We start from the raw sequence: 20,527 nt of genomic DNA, 5'->3' as shown, positions 1-20,527 counted from the left end.
TACACGCAAGAGGGAAATGAGTTGCTGTTCAGTATTACAGGGGTGCATAATTAGAGGTCATCTCAATGACAAGGAAAGAACACAGTTCACCAGTTCAAAATGGTTCAAATGGCTCTGAGCACTATGGGACTTAACTACTGAGGTCATCAGTCCCCTAGAACTTAGAACTACTTAAACCTAACTAACCTAAGGACAACACACACATCCATGCCCGAGGCAGGATTCGAACCTGCTACCGGAGCGGTCGTGCGGCTCCAGACTGTAGCGCCTAGAACCACTCGGCCACCCCACCCGGAAGATCACCAGTGAAAAAAAAAAAAAAATTCAAGATGTCATCCTCCGCAGGGAACATTACGGCCGCGGTGTTGTGGGTCCCGAAAGGTGTGACTGCCCTTGATTTCCTCCAGCAAGGATCCATCAGAGCCAAATGATACTCTACACTCTCACCAAACACAGGTCCGCCATTCGGCGAGACAGACCAGGGCTCTTGAGTGAAGGCGTTGTGCTCTTGGACGACATCGTAAAACGACACGCACAGCGGTCCTCATACAGGAACATATTCGTCGTTTCAGATGGGAGAGTCGGGTCACAGGCCCGACGTAGCCTCATCGGACTTCCACCTGTTCCCTGCATAGAAAGCCACACTCTCGGGACGTCACTTCCAAGCCAATGCTGAGGTGGAGCAGGCTGTGCGGCAAATCCTCGCATCTCGCGGCACCGAATTTTAACAGAGTGGTTTCTTCAAACTGGTTGCACGCTATGACAAACGTCCCATTCTCGATGTGACTATGTCGAAAAATAGTGCAACGTGTGTAGTTCATGATTCCATGGTGAATTTGTGTTCGGCAATGAATAAGTGTGAAAAACAATGACTAACTATCGCAACGCCCCTCGTAATTCTGTGGGGATATACTCCAGTCGGATGAATGTTAAGGCTAGTGTACATGCATCAGATCAGTGTACACCGAGTGAAGCAGATTATTTGCTATCTTCGCCACGTTGACTTTGCTACGGATACTGCCCCACGTAGACTCCACCCGGTTGCCTACCCACTTAGCTGAAGGTGAGAAAGATGGCGGCGGCGCTGCTCACCTGTCGATGCTGATGCAGATGAGGACGAAGCTGGAGAGGAAGAGGCCGAAGACGCGGAAGAAGGCCATCACGCGGCACAGCGCGTCGCCCGCGCGCCAGCTCACCGTCGACGACCAGCCGATCTCCAGCGGCATCATCAGGAACGTCACCTGGACAAGAGTGGCGAGCGCGTCATCAGGTGTCGAGCGTCGAGAGCGCCAGCAAGGCAGCGCCGAAGCAGTGGGCGAACGGGTGGGGCGCCTGCGCTCTGTCCTGACCTCTTCAGTATGTCTCAGGAAGAACGGTCAGTTTTCAGGGATGTGACAGGAACGATAATTCGAAGCAAAAAAATCTTGTAAACACTGGATCTCAAATCCATACATTAAGAGCTATGAGCACTCCTTCAGCAGAAGAGACGAACAAGTGCTCATAGCTCTTAATGTATGGATTTGAGATCCCGTGTTTTCCAGATATTTCTTCTCCTTTTGGTCTGCCTCTTGTAATGGTACTTGAATTACTTAACCATTACGACACCTCACCTCAACCTCTCGATACCAGCAATATTCTACCGTGTTTCTGTAAAACAGTTAACATATTTCTGTGACAACATTCAGATTTGATTTCATTAATGTAGAGGTACTTCGATACATCGATATTTATATATTGCAATGATATTATTCTTATGTGTATTCTTTCTTTTGTCACTATGATCTTTGACGTACTTGTAACTCTGATTTTTGGGCGCGTAAGCGGTTATAAGAAAGTCAAGTTTTGGTCGTCAAGTTAAAAAGACTCAAATTGTAGTCAGTATATGAAATGTGAACTTTAACAGTAAGGAAGATATTTTCAAGTATGTTTTATATTGTGATGTTTTGGAACGAGTTACGTGATATTGCAACAAAAGTAATAAAAAAAGAAGTGTAACTTAAATTCGGAGTGCTGATTACTTTCTTACATCACCATTGTCCTAACTTGCAAAAGTTTAATCTTCAAGAATGGTTTATGAAACACATCTATAAAACTTTTGAATATAGCAGAATAACACCTAGGCCTCTTTGCATCCGAGCTTGGAATCATCACTACCTAGATTTTCGACGATTTAGCCATGAGTTCACAACGAGACCAGCGTGGGAATCACGAAAAGATGAGTGCCTAGTTTATCCATTATTTCAAGAAACGACTTTATTAACTGTGCTCTAATGACACCTGCCACATAATATAACTTTGTTGTTGCCCGAAAATGCAATATTTAGCAGCGTGAGCAACGCTACAATCATAATTAAATTTTGACCTTTGTTGTGGTAGGGTTGTTAGACTCTGCAAATGAGGAACAGAGCTTGCAGTATGTTAGTTACATATTCCATAGATCATTTAAACGATTCTTTTTTCTATATAATGTGAAATGACTCACTTTGGAGAATATGTAGACATGATTATTGTTATGAAAACTTTTTTTAGTCCTACTCAGGTAAAAACTAGTTTTTTTAAGCTACCAGTTTTTAAAAAGAAATTCCATGGGATAGAAGGAGTTGTCCAGAAGAAATGATTTTAGGGTAGAATTGAAATTTGCTTTGTTACCTGTCAGACATTTTATATTATTATGCAAATAAACTAAGATTTATGTTTCTGCATATTGAACTTCTCTCTGAAAGCGTTAATAAACTCTCTATATAAGAGGCAATGTCCTGACTGACTGACTCATTCACTCACTGACTCATCATTGCGCGGTTCAAACCTGATATTTGGAGAGGTTCTTGAAGTTACTCTGAAGAGCCAAAGAAATTGGTACACCTGCCTAATATTGTGTAGGGCCACCGCGAGCACGCAGAAGTGCCGCAACACAACGTGGCATGGACTTGACATGTCTGAAGTAGTGCTGGAGGGAATTGACACCATTAATCCTGCAGGGCTGTCCATAAATACGTAAGAGTACGAGGTGGTGGAGATCTCTTCTGAACAGCACTTTGCATGGCATTGCAAATGTGCTCAATAACGTTCATGTCTGGGGAGTTTGGTGGCCAGCGGAAGTGTTTAAACTCAGAACAGTGTTCCTGGAGTCACTCTGTACCAATTTTGGACACGTGAGCTGTCGTATTGTCCTGCTGGAATAGCCCTAGTCCGTCGGAGTACACAGTGAATATGAATGGATGCAGGTGATCAGACAGGATGATTAAGTACGTGTCACGAGTCGTATCTAGAGGCATCAAGGGTCCCATGTCATTCAAACTGCACACGCCCCACACCATTACAGGTCGTGCAGCAGCTTGAACAGTCCCATGCTACGTGGAGGGTCCGTGGATTTATGAGGATGTCTCCTGTCTCCACACGTTCGACACAATCTGAAGCGAATCTCGTCTGACCAGGCACCATATTTTCAGTCATCAACAGCCCAATGTCGGTGTTGACTGGCCCAGGCGACTCGTAAACTCGTGCAGTCATCAAGGGTACACGAGTGGGCCTTCGTCTCCGAAAGCCCATATCGATGACGATGTTTCGCTGAATGCTTCGCACGCTGACACTTGTTGATGGCCCAGTGTTCCAATCTGCAGCAATTTGCGGAAGAGCTGCATTTCTGTCACGCTAAACGATTCTCTTCAGTCGTCGTTGGTCTCGTTCTTTCAGGGTCTTTTTCCGGCAGCTCTGATATCGGTGATTTGATGTTTTACCGGATTCCTTATATTCGTGGTTGTTGTTGTCTTGTGTGGCCTTCAGTCCTAAGACTGGTTTCATGCAGCTCTCCATGTTACTGTATCCTGTGCAAGCTTCATCTCCCAGTACCTACTGCAACCTACATCCATCTGAATCTGCTTAGTGTATTCATCTCTTGGTCTCCCTCTGCGATTTTTACCCACCACGCTGCCATCCAATACTAAATTGGTGATCCCTTGATGCCTCAGAACATGTCCTACCAACCGATCTCTTCTTCTAGTCAAGTGGTGCCACAAACTCCTCTTCTCCCCAATTCTATTCAATACCTCCTCATTAGTTATGTGATCTACCCATCTAATCTTCAGAATTTTTCTGTAGCACCACATTTCGAAAGCTTCTATTCTCTTTTTGTCCAAACTATTTATCGTCCACGTCCCACTTCCATACATGACTACACTCCATACAAATACTTTCAGAAACGACTTCCTGACATTTAAATCTATACTCGATGTTAACATATTTCTTTTCTTCAGGAATGCTTTCCTTGCCATTGCCAGTCTACATTTTATATCCTCTCTACTTCGACCATCATCAGTTATTGCTATTTACGGGGACTACTACGTCACGCGTGAATTCCGTAACATAAATAGAACAATGCGACGCTTTTGCTGGTTGTGTCAGCGTGTAACACATTAAAATTCATTAGTTTCACAATTAATATCAATGAAGCCTACACATGGTGAGGTCAACCACTTAAAATCAGATCGTTTATTTTGAGAAACAGGACAAGGTGAAGAAGAAGAATTATGTAGTAAGTATAACATCTTTTTACTTTTAATTGCTCATCATATCAAAATAAATTAGTTTTGTAGAATATGAAATGCAGTATTATTAAATGAAAATAAATGTGCATTAATTGTTATGTACTATAGAAATAAACTAATTTTTTATTTTGTGATTGATACCAAGCATATTTGCACCAATTTTTAATTTGTTGTGAATACCCGGATTTTAATGACGTTGCTAAGCGAGAGTAAAACGATGTTAAATTTCTTATAAATACGATTTAATGTTTGTTAATTAACGTGTTCATATGTTAGTAAAAATGGAGTTCAAATACAAACAAAAATATTTCTGACAGTATTAGGATTATTAGAATTTTACACTATACCATTATGATGGAAACTTTTTGTGCAAGGTGAAAGAAATAGAAAGGGCCCAAAAAGTATTTCATCCACCTTAATACAGGCAATCCACCGTATATCTTCTGCCCCAACTTGCGAATGACGTATGATGTGTTTCATATAAGGTGCATGAAATATTTTAAACGCTAGTTTTACTTTCGTCAAGCTGTGCGTTTGGAAACCTTCTGTAGGCCAACAACTAAACCCATCACAGTCGTTGTTCCTTAGGCAGCAGCAGCTGAGCACAGGAAGTTGAATAAGCCAAGGAAAAGACGGAAAAATGCCCCCCCCCCCTTCCCCCGATGGCAGGAACGGTAAGACCACCTCCCAGTGCCAGGAAAGAAATAACAAAAATGATGACATCCAGTGGCAGAGACGACTGAAACGGACAAAATAATACCGTTTACATGCTCTCAATGCTATAGTCTCCAGACTTTTGTTCACAATAGTTCTTTTTTTTGGAGAACTGCGTCACATGTCTTCACGAAATCGAGATGCAGATAGTGAGCTTCAAATTCTATAACTATGAACAATATCAGAGAAGGGGCATCCGCCTCCTACGTCAACGAGTGGGAAGACGTGTCAATCGCTAAGAACTGAATTTTGCAGAAGATACACGAAAATTAATACGTCCCAAATTAATTTACAGTTACTCACACAATATTTACTGTCGGTAGATGACTATAATCAGATTCATATACAAGGTGGGGGTAAGATGTTTCATGGCCTCCTCCGCCTTAGAGAACATTGTGCTAAAAGCGTTCATATTTTTACACAGATCAATTTCCGAGTTCGGAAAATAAAATAGCATGAACTCTAAAATGTCTAGAGAATAGCGAGAAATTCTACAACATTACAAGCAATGTTTACCAGAAGATACTTTAGAGTTGTTTGTCCCCCCCCCCCCCCCACTCCGCCATACACACAATTTAGTGAAAGTGTATATTTTTCAAATACATCAGTTTTTTTAATTTATCACGTTGTATGCGTGCTCACCATTAAAATATTTATTGCTTTCGAACTGCAAAAGATAGAAACACATTTCTAACATTCCTGGAAAGAGAAAAGTTCAAATTTTTATGCAATGTGCGCACCATGTGTTACACGACAAATACCAAAACGGTGACTGAATTCCTGTCACACACGAAGCAGCTGGTCTCTCGTTACCGAATTCACAGCTTCAGCAATGCGATGTCGCAGACATTTAAGAGTGTCAAGCACAGGGGGGATAAAAACGTAGTCTATTGGGTAACGTGACAGATAAGTCACAAGGCTTGATGTCTGGAGACCTGGGAGGCTACCGGCGATGAAGGTCACCTTCTGCTCCTCCTCTTCCAATCCAGCGTCCTGGAATGGGGTCATTCGGTTAATGTCGAGCGTGTTTAGTGAAATGAAAATGAGCATCATGAGGACGAAGCAAAGTATGGCGGCGAAGGTGTCACCTCCTGTAGGTCAGACCTGAATACGGTTGAAGCCGTCCTTTCCGTCACCTCGCTTAACGCCTGGTTAGCAGGCATCCCAAATAGCACCGCTGTACCGCGGTGGAGCGTCTGTGGCCCGTGGGATACAGCAAGCCATCAGTGACAGCAACAGCGAGGCGGATAACAGTGTTTGTAAAAACGAAGTCACACCACCGGCGGCTCTTGATTGCACTGGTTTACTTCGAGAACGACGCTCCATACGGCAGACACACTCCCTGGCTCCATTTTGGGTTACGTAGCACCAGATAATAATCTCCAAAGCTCGTAAATAGGCCCGCACAGCAAGTATGGTTGCACGCTCGATGTTACTAAGCTACGTTCCGTTTGCATCATCAACGACAACTCTTGTCTGTTCTACGGATTTTCTACGGATTACTGTGTTGGCTGGAGCCTTGCTTTCTGCTTACTGACGACTACTCATGGACTTTGGTGTTTTGTGATCAATTAACATCTCGTCCACCACCTCACAGCAGTGACTACCATACTTTGAGAATTGATTGTGTAATAGATGTTATCAGAAGCTCTGAAAGCTCAACAGGAACAAGAGGCCTTGCTTCCAAGTAGTCTGCAGGAGCCGAAGCATGCAGTAAGAGCAAGGTGGAGAATAGCCACTCTTTAATCGAATAGTTCTGGATGTTCATTGGATTTTTTGTTTCCAGTTCACTCACAAGTAGCTGAGCACCTGGCGATGCCCTTGTATGTATGTATTTATTCATATCTTCTACCATTCCATCTCCTACACCCCCTCTCTGATCCACCTCCTCTACCCGCACTCTCTGTCCATCTCCTCTTCCCCCCCCCCCCCCCCCCATCTCTGTTCACCGCCTCCTTTCCCTCTGTCCATGTTCTCCTCCCTGCTCTGCCCTTCTAGCTCCATCTCCTCGTTCCCTTCCTTTTGTCCATCTCCTCCTACCATGTGTCAGTCTCCTCCCCTCCCCCCTGTTCATCACCTCCTCCACCTTTCGCAGTTCAGCTTCCGTTCGCTCCTCTGTCTCCTCCTTCCCCATCATTGTCTGTCCCTCTCCTCCACCCTTTCTCTGTCTGTCTCCTGCTCTTCCCTTTCGTTGTCAATTTTCCCACACCGTCTCTCTCTCCATCTCCTCCTCCTCCTCCTCCTCTCTGTTTCCATCTCGTCCTTCCCCTCACTGTCTCCACATCTCTTCCGACCTGTTCTCTCATAACGTTATCACCCCGACCCCAATATCAGAATGGTGGTTCTCACCCCAACAGCATTTCTTTCGATGTCGTATCTAATATGTGTACCATATCTGATTGAAACTATTCCAGGGGTTTAGGGCTTTACCCATGTATACGCATGTCAAATATATTTCACTCCGTCTTCAGGCAACGAGTGGCCTACCGGTACCATCCGACCGCCCTGTCATCCTCAGAGGAGAATGCGGATTGGAGGGGCGTGGGGTCAGCACACCGCTCTCCCGGTCGTTATGATGGTATTCTTGACCGAAGCCGCTACTATTCGGTCGAGTAGCTCCTCCATTGGCATCACGTGGCTGAGTGCACCCCGAAAAATGGTAACAGCGCATGGCAGCCCGGATGGTCACCTATCCAAGTGCCGACCACGCCCGACAGCGCTTAACTTCGGTGATCTCACGGGAACCGGTGTATCCCCAAATGTATTTCACATATTTTTGAAATATTTCACATGTATTTATACACGTATATTCACCTGCATCTCTTGCGAATTTCACCTCGCAGCTCCATTTTCACGCAGGTCAATGTATATGACGTCGTATCTGCAGAACTACGTGATACAATTTTTCAGGTGCATCCAGTGCAATATGTGTCTATTGTCCGCGAAATATGTTTCGAATAGAGGTAGTAGTAAAAAAGTAAACAAGTAAAGCGTCATGCATAATGTGGCAGTTTTTCACACATCTCAGTACAGTGGGGCGCATGAACAATGCGTAATACAAAGGCATATTTTTGCAAATACGTTAACTGGTAGCTATATAATAAATAAAATCGAAATGACGGCTGCAGGTGTTCCATTTTATTACTAAGTGGATACCTTTTGCGAAAAGTGTTGCTACCCGAGTTGGCAGCAAAGAAATACTAAATTTAAACGTCATGCATGATGTGGCATCTCAGTATTTATGGCGTCATGCCACCTGAACTACGAATGTGTGTCATACAATGGTATACTTTTGCTGGTACATTCAGAGACTGAAAAACGTGTCACGGATAGAATTAGTCCTAATAGCGTTTCTTTCCAGACAGTATTCAGTTACCATACACACCTGATGACCCAAACGCTTAATACCATGTTTGTCCACCTTTAGAAAGGAATACAGCGTCGGTTCTGCGTTGCTTGGATTAGACGGGTCTTTGGTAGGTTTCCAGAGATACGCGGTACAATTCTCGAAAATTAAGAACCGTTGGCTTGATGGCTGGACCTGGCTCCTGATAGCATCCCGGGGTGTCTCATTTGGTTCAGATCAGGTGAGTTTAGTGGCTGAGACATCCACGTGAGTTGTCTGCGATGCTCCTCAAAACATAATAACACGATTCTAGCCTTGACAATTGTCCTGCTGGAAGAGCAGATGTCAAGCTTGAACCAATGCAGATCATTCACAATACTTATCATGTAAATTGAAGGTAGAGGGGGAGAGAAAGGAAAATAAATGGTGAAACGTCCCCTTAGAAAAACTAATGAATTACTGTGCTGATAAACCTCTTACATTATTTGATTTTCAAACAGCTGAGCAGAACTGAACGTACTCAGACATTTCGCTCTTTACCTATTCTGATCAACACTAAACTGACACACAATATTTTTAGCGCAACGCAATCTGACTTTCGATACTCCCTACAAGAGAATGGCCCTGACTAACATTAACCTATACGTTTCACAAATCACTTACCTCACAAAAATCTTCGTTACTCGAACTACTGCAATACAGCGAGCGCCGCTACTGCCAGCAAAATAAAAGATTCAAACTACCGAAGGCACTAACTACTGATAGGCATAGTTAGCAAATGAAAGATTTTGATAGAGAACAAACAATGTATTTACCTTAATAGTGTTCAAAAGTCATAACATCTATATCAGTCCATGATATCCAATATTACAAATTTACTGTCTCTGTCCAGATCATCCGCTCTCAAAACTCCGCCATCGCACCCCCCACATCCACCACTGCTGGCGGCTCACCTCCAACTGCGCAACGCTACGCGCTGTTAACAGCCAACTGCCCAGCACTGCAATAGCAAATTCCAACAATGCCACCCAGCCACAGACTGCACACAGCACAGCCAGTGATTTTCATACAGAGCGCTAGGTGGCGGTGGCGTTACCAATATAAGAACCTAAACAGCCTGCTTACAATGGAAGGACGTATTTGTCAGCTGCATCGGGATTTAATTTGGAATCAGCGGTGACGAGTGAAAATGTGCGCCGGACCGGGACCCAAATCCGGGATCTCCCACTTACTACGCAGTTGCGGTAACCACTGAACCATCCGGACACATGGTTTATCGCAATTGCACTGGATTTCGCGTAGTGTCTGTTCTTTCGGACATGTCAAAAAAAACAAAAAAAAACAAACAAACAAACAAACACCAGGGACTCAGGAGCACAGTTACATTCGACGTGCTGTGTGGGAATGTCAAAGTAGCGAACGTGGAGGACGTGAACAGAGACTGAGGGCAGATTGGTCGGCTGGGAAGCATGAATAGTCCGCGCATTTGCGCCAGACACTGTGGCCAGATGCCGCAGTTAAATTTACATAGTAATGTAAATTGCGTGTGGTGTCTGTTCTTTCGGACATCTCCAAAAGAATGAAGACCAAGCGTTCATATCCACAGTAACGTTCACTTACTCCACAGCTTCGGTCAACGGCCTTGCAACAGTGGTAATACCGATTCCCGTTGGATCTTTGAAATGAACTGCTGTCGGAATTGGCTAACACTTGGATGGCTGACAGTCCGGGTCTGCCCAGCGCTGTTGGAAGCGGTGTGCATTCAGCCCTTGTGAGGCCAAGTAAGGAGATAGTTGACTGAGAAGTGGCGGCTCCGGTCACCAAAGCTGCCTACTTGCTTACCATGTGCCTCTCCATAGCCACATCCAGTGACTCCTATGGGTAAGGATGGTAACGCTGGGCCTTCCGAGAGCTGAGTCAACACCTTCATGGAACCTTCGGTTCCATGCAAGCACAGAAGAATGTCCACCTTAGCATAACACTGCCTTCACCAACTGCGTCTGTGGCATGGTGCATGTTTCGATTAGTCGATCGCCTGGATGACGACGTATGATACGTCCATCAATCTGTTCTAACAAGAAACGTGATCCAGTGGGACAAGGCAACGCATTTCATAAGCCTGTGGTCGGATGTCGATGATCCCGTGTCTACTGAAATCGTAATTGTCAAGACACTGGGTCAACAAGGGAACACTTAGGGGTCTAGTACGTTGCCCGTGTACAACAATGTGGTTCGGTGGTTGAGTTGGGGAGAGGACCAAACAGTGAGTTCATTGGTTCCGTCGGGTTAGTGAAGGATGGGGAAAGAAGTCGGCCGTGCCCTTTCAAAGGAACCAACCCGGCATTTGCCTGAAGAGATTTAGGGAAATCACGGAAAACCTAAATCAAGATGGCCGGACGCGAGATTGAACCGTCGTCCTTCCGGATGCCCGTCCAGTGTGCTAACCACTGCAACACCTCGCTCGGTCAACAATGTGGCCCAACGATGTGCTGCGAGACACTTGTTCCTGCAGCAGTATTGTACTCTGTCGGCAGGTCCGAAATGTTCCCCTTTAAAAGACAGAGAAATGAGCAACCTGCTGCTTCAAGCCTTATTCCTCCTTCCTTACCAAAAATTTTGGCGTGCGAGCACATTCGCGCTCTTTTAATACATAACATTCTAAATCCTTTTACGCAATCTCTGTAGTCAAGCCTTCATTGTTAGCATCTCCTTCTCACTGCTACTGTGCATATACATTGACGGAAAAACGGGACACCAAAAAGGAGTTGTGTGAAAGTGTGATGTTATTCAAATTTGGCGGCAGTCACATGAGAGTGGCGCTAGTGTTCCTTCTGTGATACTGCAGAAAGACTTGGCAGGAAAGTGGACTCTGCACATGGCTGCTGGCAGCGGTGATCATGAGAATATACCGACCGTTTTCTGGACGGCCACGTGGCACTACCGAGAGGGAAGACCATCATGTTCGGTGAGTGACTCGGGCTCATCCAACTGCAACTGCAGCAGCAATCTGAGCAGCAATTGGCACCCAGTGACACAACCAACTGTTACAAATCGGTTTCTTCAACGACAACCCCGAGCCAGACGTCCTGTAGCGTGCATTGCATGACCCCAAACAGTCGCGATTTGCGACTTCAGTGGTGTCAAGAGAGAGCTCAATGGAGGGCAGGGAAGAGGTCTGCTGTGTTTTCTGCTGAACGCTGCTTCTGCCTCGGTACCAGTGAGGGCCATGTGTTGGTTAGAAGAAGGCTTCTTGAGAGCCTGCAACCAACCTGTCTGCGTCTATACACACTCGACCTACACCTGGACTTTGGGAGTGGGGCGTGTTTATCCCACACACCCTGACTGCAATTTGCACGTCAGTCTGGTGATTTTATCTGTTGTGCTCCCATTGACGAAAACATTCCAAGGAGTGTTTTCCAACAGCATAACGCTCGCCCACATACCGCTGTTTTAAGCCAACATGCTCTAAACAGTGTCGTCAAGTTACCTATGCCTGGTGCAGCGCCATATCTGTCTCCAATCATATACCTACGGGATACCATCAGACGGCAACTACAGCATTAACCGTCGCTATATTGACCGACTGAGTGCAACAGGCATGGAAGTCCGTCCCACAAAATGACATCCGGTACCCTTCTGGCACAATGCATGCACTTTTGCTTGCTTGTATTGAACATTTTGGCGGTTACACCGCTTATTGACTTACCAGTATTTCACAATTTGTAATGGTTTATCTGGCACTTACATTAATTAACCTGTGATCACTTAAATATATTACATAGGCAAATGTATTCCCGAAATTCTATTACTCTACATTAACTATTTTCTAGTGTTGCCAATTTATTCCGTCACTGTCTGTGTCTCTCCCACCGTATCCTTTTTCTCCCACTGCCACTGCCACTGCCTCCCCCTCGCTTACATTGTCTCCTTTTGCATTTCTTTCCCACTGACACCGTCTCACGATACCTCGGAAGCCCATAGATCGCCTCCAACTTATTTTTCCCCAGTATCCCGTTCCAAAATGCGCCCTTCCCTACACCTAAATGATAAAATTCGCTGGTCTAGGAGGGTCCAGACCGCCCCAAAGCCTATGTGTGGCCTCGACTCATCTCTATTTTCCATTTCAACTGCTACCTATCTCTTTCGCTCCCACTGCTTTTATCTAAATCCACCTCTTTTGCTACCACTGTTCCTGACTGACCAATATCTCGTCTCTCTTTGGCTCCCACCACTATTGTCTTCATTCACCGTTTTCTCTTTCACTGCCACTGTCTCTCTTCCACCATCGCCGGCCGCGGTGGTCTAGCGGTTCTAGGCGCTCAGTCCGGAGCCGCGCGACTGCTACGGTCGCAGGTTCGAATCCTGCCTCGGGCATGGATGTGTGTGATGTCCTTAGGTTAGTTAGGTTTAAGTAGTTCTAAGTTCTAGGGGACTGATGACCATAGATATTAAGTCCCATAGTGCTGAGAGCCATTTTTCTTCCACCATCACTGTCTCCTCTCTCTTCCCTCCCATTGGTTCCTTCACCTCTCTCTTCCATCGCCACTCTCTCTGCTACTCTTTTCATCACGAGAAAGTGCGAATATGTCTGCATGGCAAGGGTATTGCTGAGAAAGGCGGAATACGTTTTGAGGCAACTGGTTCTCCACTTTTCTCTCAGTCCTTTAAAAAGGAACTATTTGCCTTTTTGTGTTCCGACAATAGCATTTTCCCACTAGTTCCCTTCTTTTCCCTGCTACCTCTGGGTGTGCTGCTTATATGAAACGGATTATATAGGTCAGTGAACTTTTATATACTTTAGCACATTTGTATATTTCGGCACGTACAGGGTGTTTCAGAAGTGATGGTCAATAATTCACACATGCAAAGTACAGGCGAAAAGTAGCAAAAAAGCTGAGATAAACATGGGTCCGCAAATCGGCCGCATTAATTCGCGTTGGGAACCAACTGTATACATCCCTGCATACCGCGGTATTTACGTTGTTATCTCAGGGTTTGGGATCGACTGTGTGTTTGTTTACGCATGCGCGATTACTTGTGTTTCCCTCTCCGTGCACTGTGCCGAGTGGCACTGCCCTTGAGGCTGCTCGACTGTATGATGAACGGTCTCCTCTCCGCAGGCAGCCTGACAGGCGTACATTTAGCCGGTTACATCAACGTCTTACAGAAAATGGGGGTTCCGCACACGATGTGCGGGAAGGTCGGCCCAGATACATAACACCCGATGTTGAGGAAAGGGTGTTACGCATTGTACACGAACATCCGAGTACTTCAACAAGAAGGATTGCTCCCGCAGAGCGTCTCCTGAGTCATAGCACTGTGTGGCAGATTTTACATCGGCAAGTACGCTATCCATATCATCTCCAGCGAATGCAAGAATTCAACAATGCAGACTTCCCTCCTAGAGAGAATTTATGCCAATGGTTTACCCTGAATCCCCTGTTTGTAAGCGGTATTGTGTTCACGGATGAGGCTGGATTTACCCGTGACGGTATTTTATCTACCATCACTGCCACATCTGGGCCGATGTCAGTCCTAATATAACACACGTATCACGACATCAGCAGTGTTATTTGCTGAACGTCTGGGCAGGACTTCTCGTAGACCGCATAATTAGACCACACTTCCTACCACAGAGACTAACCAGATTGCAGTACAAGCGGTTTCTGCGGACTGTACTTCCAGATGTACATGATGATGTCCCACTGAATCAACGTCTGAACGTGTGGTACATGCATGAGGTGCTCCAGGACATTTTCATTTACGAGTGCGCTGGCTTCTAACTCGGACGTATGGTCAACATTGGACATGTAGAGGAGGGCCTGTGGCATGGCCTCCAAGGTCTCCAGATTTAAATCCCATGGATTTGTGTGTGTGGGATCATGTCAAAAGTCTTGTCTACGCTATCGAGGTCCAATCTGTTAAGGAATTGCACTTGCGGATTGAAGCAGCCTTCCAGCATTTACAGAATTCCTCATGACTGCCTGAGAGGATTCGCAACTCATTTCAGAGACGAGTTCAATGTTGCATTCAGACACCTGAACAGCATTTCGAACACCTAATTTAACGTTTATAGATGCCATGTATTCCTAGACACTGATGAACCGCAACAGAAAATCTGATGTATCTCTACAACTGTTGGTTTGTGGATCCATATCTACTGGAGCTTTTTAGCTACTTTTGGCCCGTACTCTGCATGTGTGAATTATTGACCATCACTTTTGAAACACCCTGTATAGGTAACAAATAAGTGCACATAATATAAGGTCAACAAATACTTTGCTCTTCGATCGCAAACCATTGAAAACGTTCAGCTTTTGATTTGTATTAAAAGATTAAAAATATTATCAGAAACATTTTACTGAATTTTCAGTCTTTGCAGTTCTGTGTAATTTTTGGCAGTAATTTTAAGTTATTTTCAGGCTTGTTAAGACCCTTTTTAGCCTATTTTTGTCGCTTTGGGCATATCTATACAAGAGTGAAATGCTCATTACACAGAGACAGTTGTATTGGTGAAAAAATGCTGAATTAAAAAGTAGTGTGGTGTCCTCATAACGCTTGCAATGACCCTAGAATCCTTGCCACGAGCTGACTACGTCAGTCAAAACTACTGTTGCGCCTCAGACCGGATATTATGAGCATATTTTACGTGCGTAAGTATGGTAACTGTGAACTTCTGGATCACGGTAACGGATAATAATACTGAAAAATGTATATAGGTTCCGCGAGAACATCATTTTGAAAACACATGGTAAAGTTCTGACGATTCGCCGTGAATAGAAATCACAGGAGTGGACATCCTCACAACTGGTAGTTTTAGCACCGAAAAATCATGGTTTTTGGGGTTTTTCTCAAGAAAAAGGTGCATCTGACTCAAGTATATGAGAAATGTAAAAAGAACGGAATCACAATATTCTCAGTTCGACTATAATAAACTTCCTTGAGACTGAGAAAGTTATGTCCAAGAATCAGAATGGTTGTAGAAAGCATCGCTCGTGTGAAACTCAGCTCGCTCTTTTCTCACATGATATACTGAGAACTATGGGTGAACTGAAAAAGGCACATTCCGTATTTCTAGATTTCCGGGAAGCATTTTACACTGTGTCCCACTGCAGGCTGTTAACGAAGGTACGAGCATATGGAATAAATTCACAGATATGTGAGTGGCTCGAAGACTTCTTGTCCTCGACGGCGAGTGTTCATCAGAGGAAGACTACGGTGTCGTCAGGAGTGCCCCATAGAGTGATAGGACAGCTGTTGTTCTTTATATACATAAATGATATGGCTGACAGGGTGGGCAGCGATCTGTGGTTCTTTGCTGATGATGCCGTGGTGTACATGAAGGTGCCGAAGTTGAGTGACAAACTTTCCAATTGGTATGATGAATGACATCTAGCCCTAAATGTGGAAAAATGTAATGCGGATGAATAGGAAGAGCAAAGCTGTAATGTTCGGATACAGTATTACTAGTGACCTGCCGGCCGTAGTGGCCGAGCGGCTCTAGGTGCTACAGTCTGGAAGCGCGCGACAGCTACGGTCGCAGGTTCGAACCCTGCCTCGGGCATGGATGTGTGTGATGTCCTTAGGTTAGTTAGGTTTAAGTAGTTCTAAGTTCTAGGCGACTAATGACCTCAGAACTTAAGTCCAATAGTGCTCAGAGCCATGTGAACCATCAGCCATTACTAGTGACCTGCTTGAGACAGTCAAGTCGTTTACATGTCTGGGCATAACCTTGCAAAGCGATATGAAGTGGAACGAGCATGTAAGAACTGTAGTAGGGAAGGCGAATAGAACGACTTAGGTTTATTGGGAGAATTTTAGGAAAGAGTGCTTGATCTGTAAAGGAGAACGCATATAGGGCGCTGGTGCGACCTATTCTTCAGTACTACTCGAGTGTTTGGGACCCGTACCAGGTCGGATTCATGGGATGGCTGCTAGATTTGTTACTGGGAGTTTCGAACAACACGTAAGTGTTACAGAGATGCTTCGGGAACTTGAATGAGATTCCCTAGGGGAAGGCGACGTTCTTTTCGAGAAACATACTGAGAGAATTTAGAGAAGCGGTATTTGAATCTGACTGCCGAACGATTCTACTGCCGGCAACATACGATACGCGTAAGGACCATGAAGGTAAGATACGAGAAATTAGGGCTCATGCGGAGGCATATAGACAGTAGTTTTCCCCTCGCTCTATTTGCGAGTGGAACAGGAAAGGAGATGACAAGTTGTGGTAAAGGATACCCTCCGCCATGCACCGTACGGTGGCTGCGGAGTGTCTATGTGGAAATAGATGTGAACCGCCCACGAACAAATGTAGGTTTTATCAGACGCCTAAGATCCACCCTAGAACACACGTAATGCAAAAGAAGCAGCCAGTCTGCGTAAATTGCGTGAGCTGGAGGACGTGTGTAATGTTTACAATTTGACCGTGTACTGTAGGACAGCTACAGTATGACCGCTCTTCCGATAGGTCGAGTGCTATTGAAAACTCTTGAGCCCTTATCTCTGTGATGAAGGCCGGCCGGAGTGGCCGAGCGGTTCTAGGCGCTACAGTCTGGAACCGCACGACCGATACGGTCGCAGGTTCGAATCCTGCCTCGGGCATGGATGTGTGTGATGTCCTTAGGTTAGTTACGTTCAAGTAATTCGAAGTTCTAGGGGACTGATGACTTCAGAAGTCGTCCCATAGTGCTCAGAGCCATTTGAACCATTTTTTTCTATGATGAACAGACCCCGGTATACGACCGCCTGAAAAACTCGCGTCTTCGTGGACGGCTTTTTGGTACATATTAGTACCGTGCACTGTCGTGTACGAACCGACACACAGAATAAGTATGTATTCAAAATGAAGAATACTATTCTGCTCTAACACAGACCACAGCGAACGGCCGACTCGTTGCCGCGTTCCTGCCAGACTCATTCCTTTAAGCAGCGGCCTGTAGCTGTCCTCGTGGTCCAGAAACAGACACAGTCGAAGGTCTGGGTGTGGGTTTGGCTGCTCGGTGACGGTGGGAGGCGGAGTCAGCGGGGCGTGTGTGTGTGTGTGTGTGTGTGTGTGTGTGTGTGTGTGTGTGTGTGTGTACGTGCGTGTGCGCACGCCCCTGCCCTTGGAAGCGTCTCTCGCCATCTGTAATTAACGCAGCCCTTTCCCTGCTCCATTCCGAGTCCAGCTTTTGGCACGGAGCGAACGTTCGCGTCGTTAGCAAAGATGACACTGAGTTCTGCATCTGGAATCACACGCGTGTTTTTTCCCTATATTTTTCACGTAGTTCCGGCCCATTTGCGTCACTCGGATGTACAGGCGGAGATGTGGTCGAAGATACAATCTGATACATCAAGAGAAACACAATTATCGGGTCGATTTTGGTAGTCTTTCGTCTAGGGACTTTCGGCTGACGTTTGATGATTTTTCTGACAGTGACTGGCATTCTCAAAGATTTACCCTCCGTTGCTGAGAGGAGCCGAAGATCCAGAGACGAAAGACGACATGCAACACTTTAACAGCTGTCCACGAACGCCTCTACAACTTTGTAGAATTATTTGAATGCGTGGTATACGTTCCTTCGACAGAACAGACACCACACAGATCCCGCAACTGTGAATCACTATATGTAAATTGAAGGGGGATCACAGCTGTCAGCTGTGGCGGGGCGTTAAGCGGAATCAGCCGCGGTGAGCGAAAATGTATACCGGACCGGGATTCCAACCCGGGATCTCCTGCTTAATAGGCAGGTGCGTTAACGACTGCGCCATCCGGAAACCAGCGCTATCGCATCTACACGGAGTATCTCGGTACGCCTCACGGCCGATCCACACTCCTACCGAGAGCCAGCTATTCGCAGCCCCTGTCCATGTTGACAGCAGTGATCCCTCTTCAATTTACGTGAGTTTGTAAAAGGCAAACGTTTTACACTGTCCTGTCATATTAATGTGACCAACTGTCAAAAGCTTGAATAGCCAACTTTTGCAGCGCGGGCCACTGTGCGACGTGCATGAAGAGTGTCAGTGCTGGCCGCTGTGGCCGAGCGGTTCTAGGCGCTCCAGTCTGGAACCGCGCGACCGCTACGGTCGCAGGTTCGAATCCTGCCTCGGGCATGGATGTGTGTGATGTCCATAGGTTAGTCAGGTTTAAGTAGTTCTAAGTTCTAGGGGACTGATGAACTCAGATGCTAAGACCCATAGTGCTCAGAGCCATTTCAACCACTTGAAGAGAGTCAGTGAGGTTCTGGAAGGTAGCGATGGGGATGCTGGAGCCGTGGCTTACCGACTCCAGTGCCGTGGCCGGCTGTCCTAGGTTTCTCGAATTAGGCTCCTTGGCGCCGACGCCTGATCGAGGTGGTCCCACAGATTCTCTGTTGCGTTTAAACCTGAGGAATTTGGTGGCCCGAAGAGTACAACAAACTCATCCTGATGCTGTCCGAACCACGCACGTTCACTGCGAGCTGTGCGAAACGTTGCATTGTCCTGCTAGCAGATGCTATCGTTCCGAGGAAATACAAACTGCATGTAGGGGTGGACGTAGTCCCCAAGGCTAGATGCATACATGTGTTGGTCCATTATGCCTTCACGAAAGGAATACCACAAAATTATTCCCCAGACCACAGCGCTCCCTCCTCTGGGTGCCTATCTGTATCTTTCCGACATTGTCCCGATCGTTTCGGTACTCAAGAGCACCGAACGGTCTAGCACTCGAATTAGAGCCCGTGCATTATTCAGTATGCATTTCGATAGCGATACCCCCCATGAACCGTGGACCGTGCCGATGGTGGGGAGGCTTGCGTGCCTCAGCGATACAGATAGCCGTACTGTAGGTGCAACGAAGGGGAATCTGTTGAGACGCCAGACAAACGTGTGGTTCCTGAAGAGGGGTAGCAGCCTTTTCAGTAGTTGCAAGGGCAACAGTCTGGATGATTGACTAATCTGGCCTTGTAACACTAAGCAGAACGGCCTTGCTGTGCTGGTACTGCGAACGGCTGAAAGCAAGGGGAACCTACGGCCGTAATTTTTCCCGAGGGCATGCAGCTTTACTGTATGGTTAAATGATGATGGCGTTATCTTGGCTAAAATATTCCGGAGGTAAAATAGTCCCCCATTCGGATCTCCGGGCGGGGACTACTCAGGAGGATGTCGTTATCAGGAGAAAGAAAACTGGCGTTCTGCGGATCGGAGCGTGGAATGTCAGATTCCTTAATCGGGCAGGTAGGTTAGAAAATTTAAAAAGGGAAATGGATAGGTTAAAGTTAGATAGATATGGTGGGAATTAGTGAAGTTCGGTGGCAGGAGGAACAAGACTTTTGGTCAGGTGACTACAGGGTTATAAATACAAAATCAAATAGGGGTAATACAGGAGTAGGTTTAATAATGAATAGCAAAATAGGAATGCGGGTAAGCTACTACAAACAGCATAGTGAACGCATTATTGTGGCCAAGATAGATACGAAGCCCACGCCTACTACAGTAGTACAATTTTATACGCCAACTAGCTCTGCAGATGACGAAGAAATTGAAGAAATGTATGATGAAATAAATGAAATTATTCAGATAGTGAAGGGAGACGAAAATTTAATAGTCATGGGTGACTGGAATTCGGCAGTAGGAAAAGGGAGAGAAGGAAACGTAGTAGGTGAATATGGATTGGGGATAAGAAATGAAAGAGGAAGCCGCCTGGTAGAATTTTGCACAGAGCACAACTTAATCATAGCTAACACTTGGTTCAAGAATCATAAAAGAAGGTTCTATACATGGATGAAGCCTGGAGATACTGACAGGTTTCAGATAGATTATATAATGGTAAGACAGAAATTTAGGAACCAGGCTTTAAATTGTAAGACATTTCCAGGGGCAGATGTGGACTCTGACCACAATGTATTGGTTATAACCTGTAGATTAAATCTGAAGAAACTGCAAAAAGGTGGGAATTTAA

At 45.6% G+C, this 20,527-nt stretch overlaps 1 protein-coding gene and 1 non-coding gene across 8 annotated transcripts in view; both read right to left on the bottom strand.

Moving 5' to 3' along the window:
- Positions 1 to 20,527, bottom strand: part of LOC124613149 (adipokinetic hormone/corazonin-related peptide receptor variant I) — a 381,190-nt gene that overhangs the window by 173,273 nt on the left and 187,390 nt on the right. For all 7 annotated transcript variants that reach the window (XR_006979611.1, XM_047141769.1, XM_047141771.1 and 4 more), the window contains exon 3: positions 1,093 to 1,241. Coding sequence is in view for 6 of the 7 variants with exons in the window: in XM_047141769.1 (XP_046997725.1) it covers positions 1,093 to 1,241 (149 nt within the window). In the remaining variant the exon portion in view is untranslated. The remainder of the gene's footprint in view (positions 1 to 1,092; positions 1,242 to 20,527) is intronic.
- On the bottom strand, positions 18,291 to 18,363 carry Trnan-auu. Its single transcript has one exon. It is a non-coding gene; the product is annotated as a tRNA-Asn (tRNA).

Source organism: Schistocerca americana, chromosome 4 (genome assembly GCF_021461395.2).
Source record: "Schistocerca americana isolate TAMUIC-IGC-003095 chromosome 4, iqSchAmer2.1, whole genome shotgun sequence".
In the NCBI taxonomy this organism is placed as follows: domain Eukaryota; kingdom Metazoa; phylum Arthropoda; class Insecta; order Orthoptera; family Acrididae; genus Schistocerca; species Schistocerca americana.
Note: the sequence above shows the minus strand (reverse complement) of the source record. Positions and strands in the feature narration are given on the sequence as shown.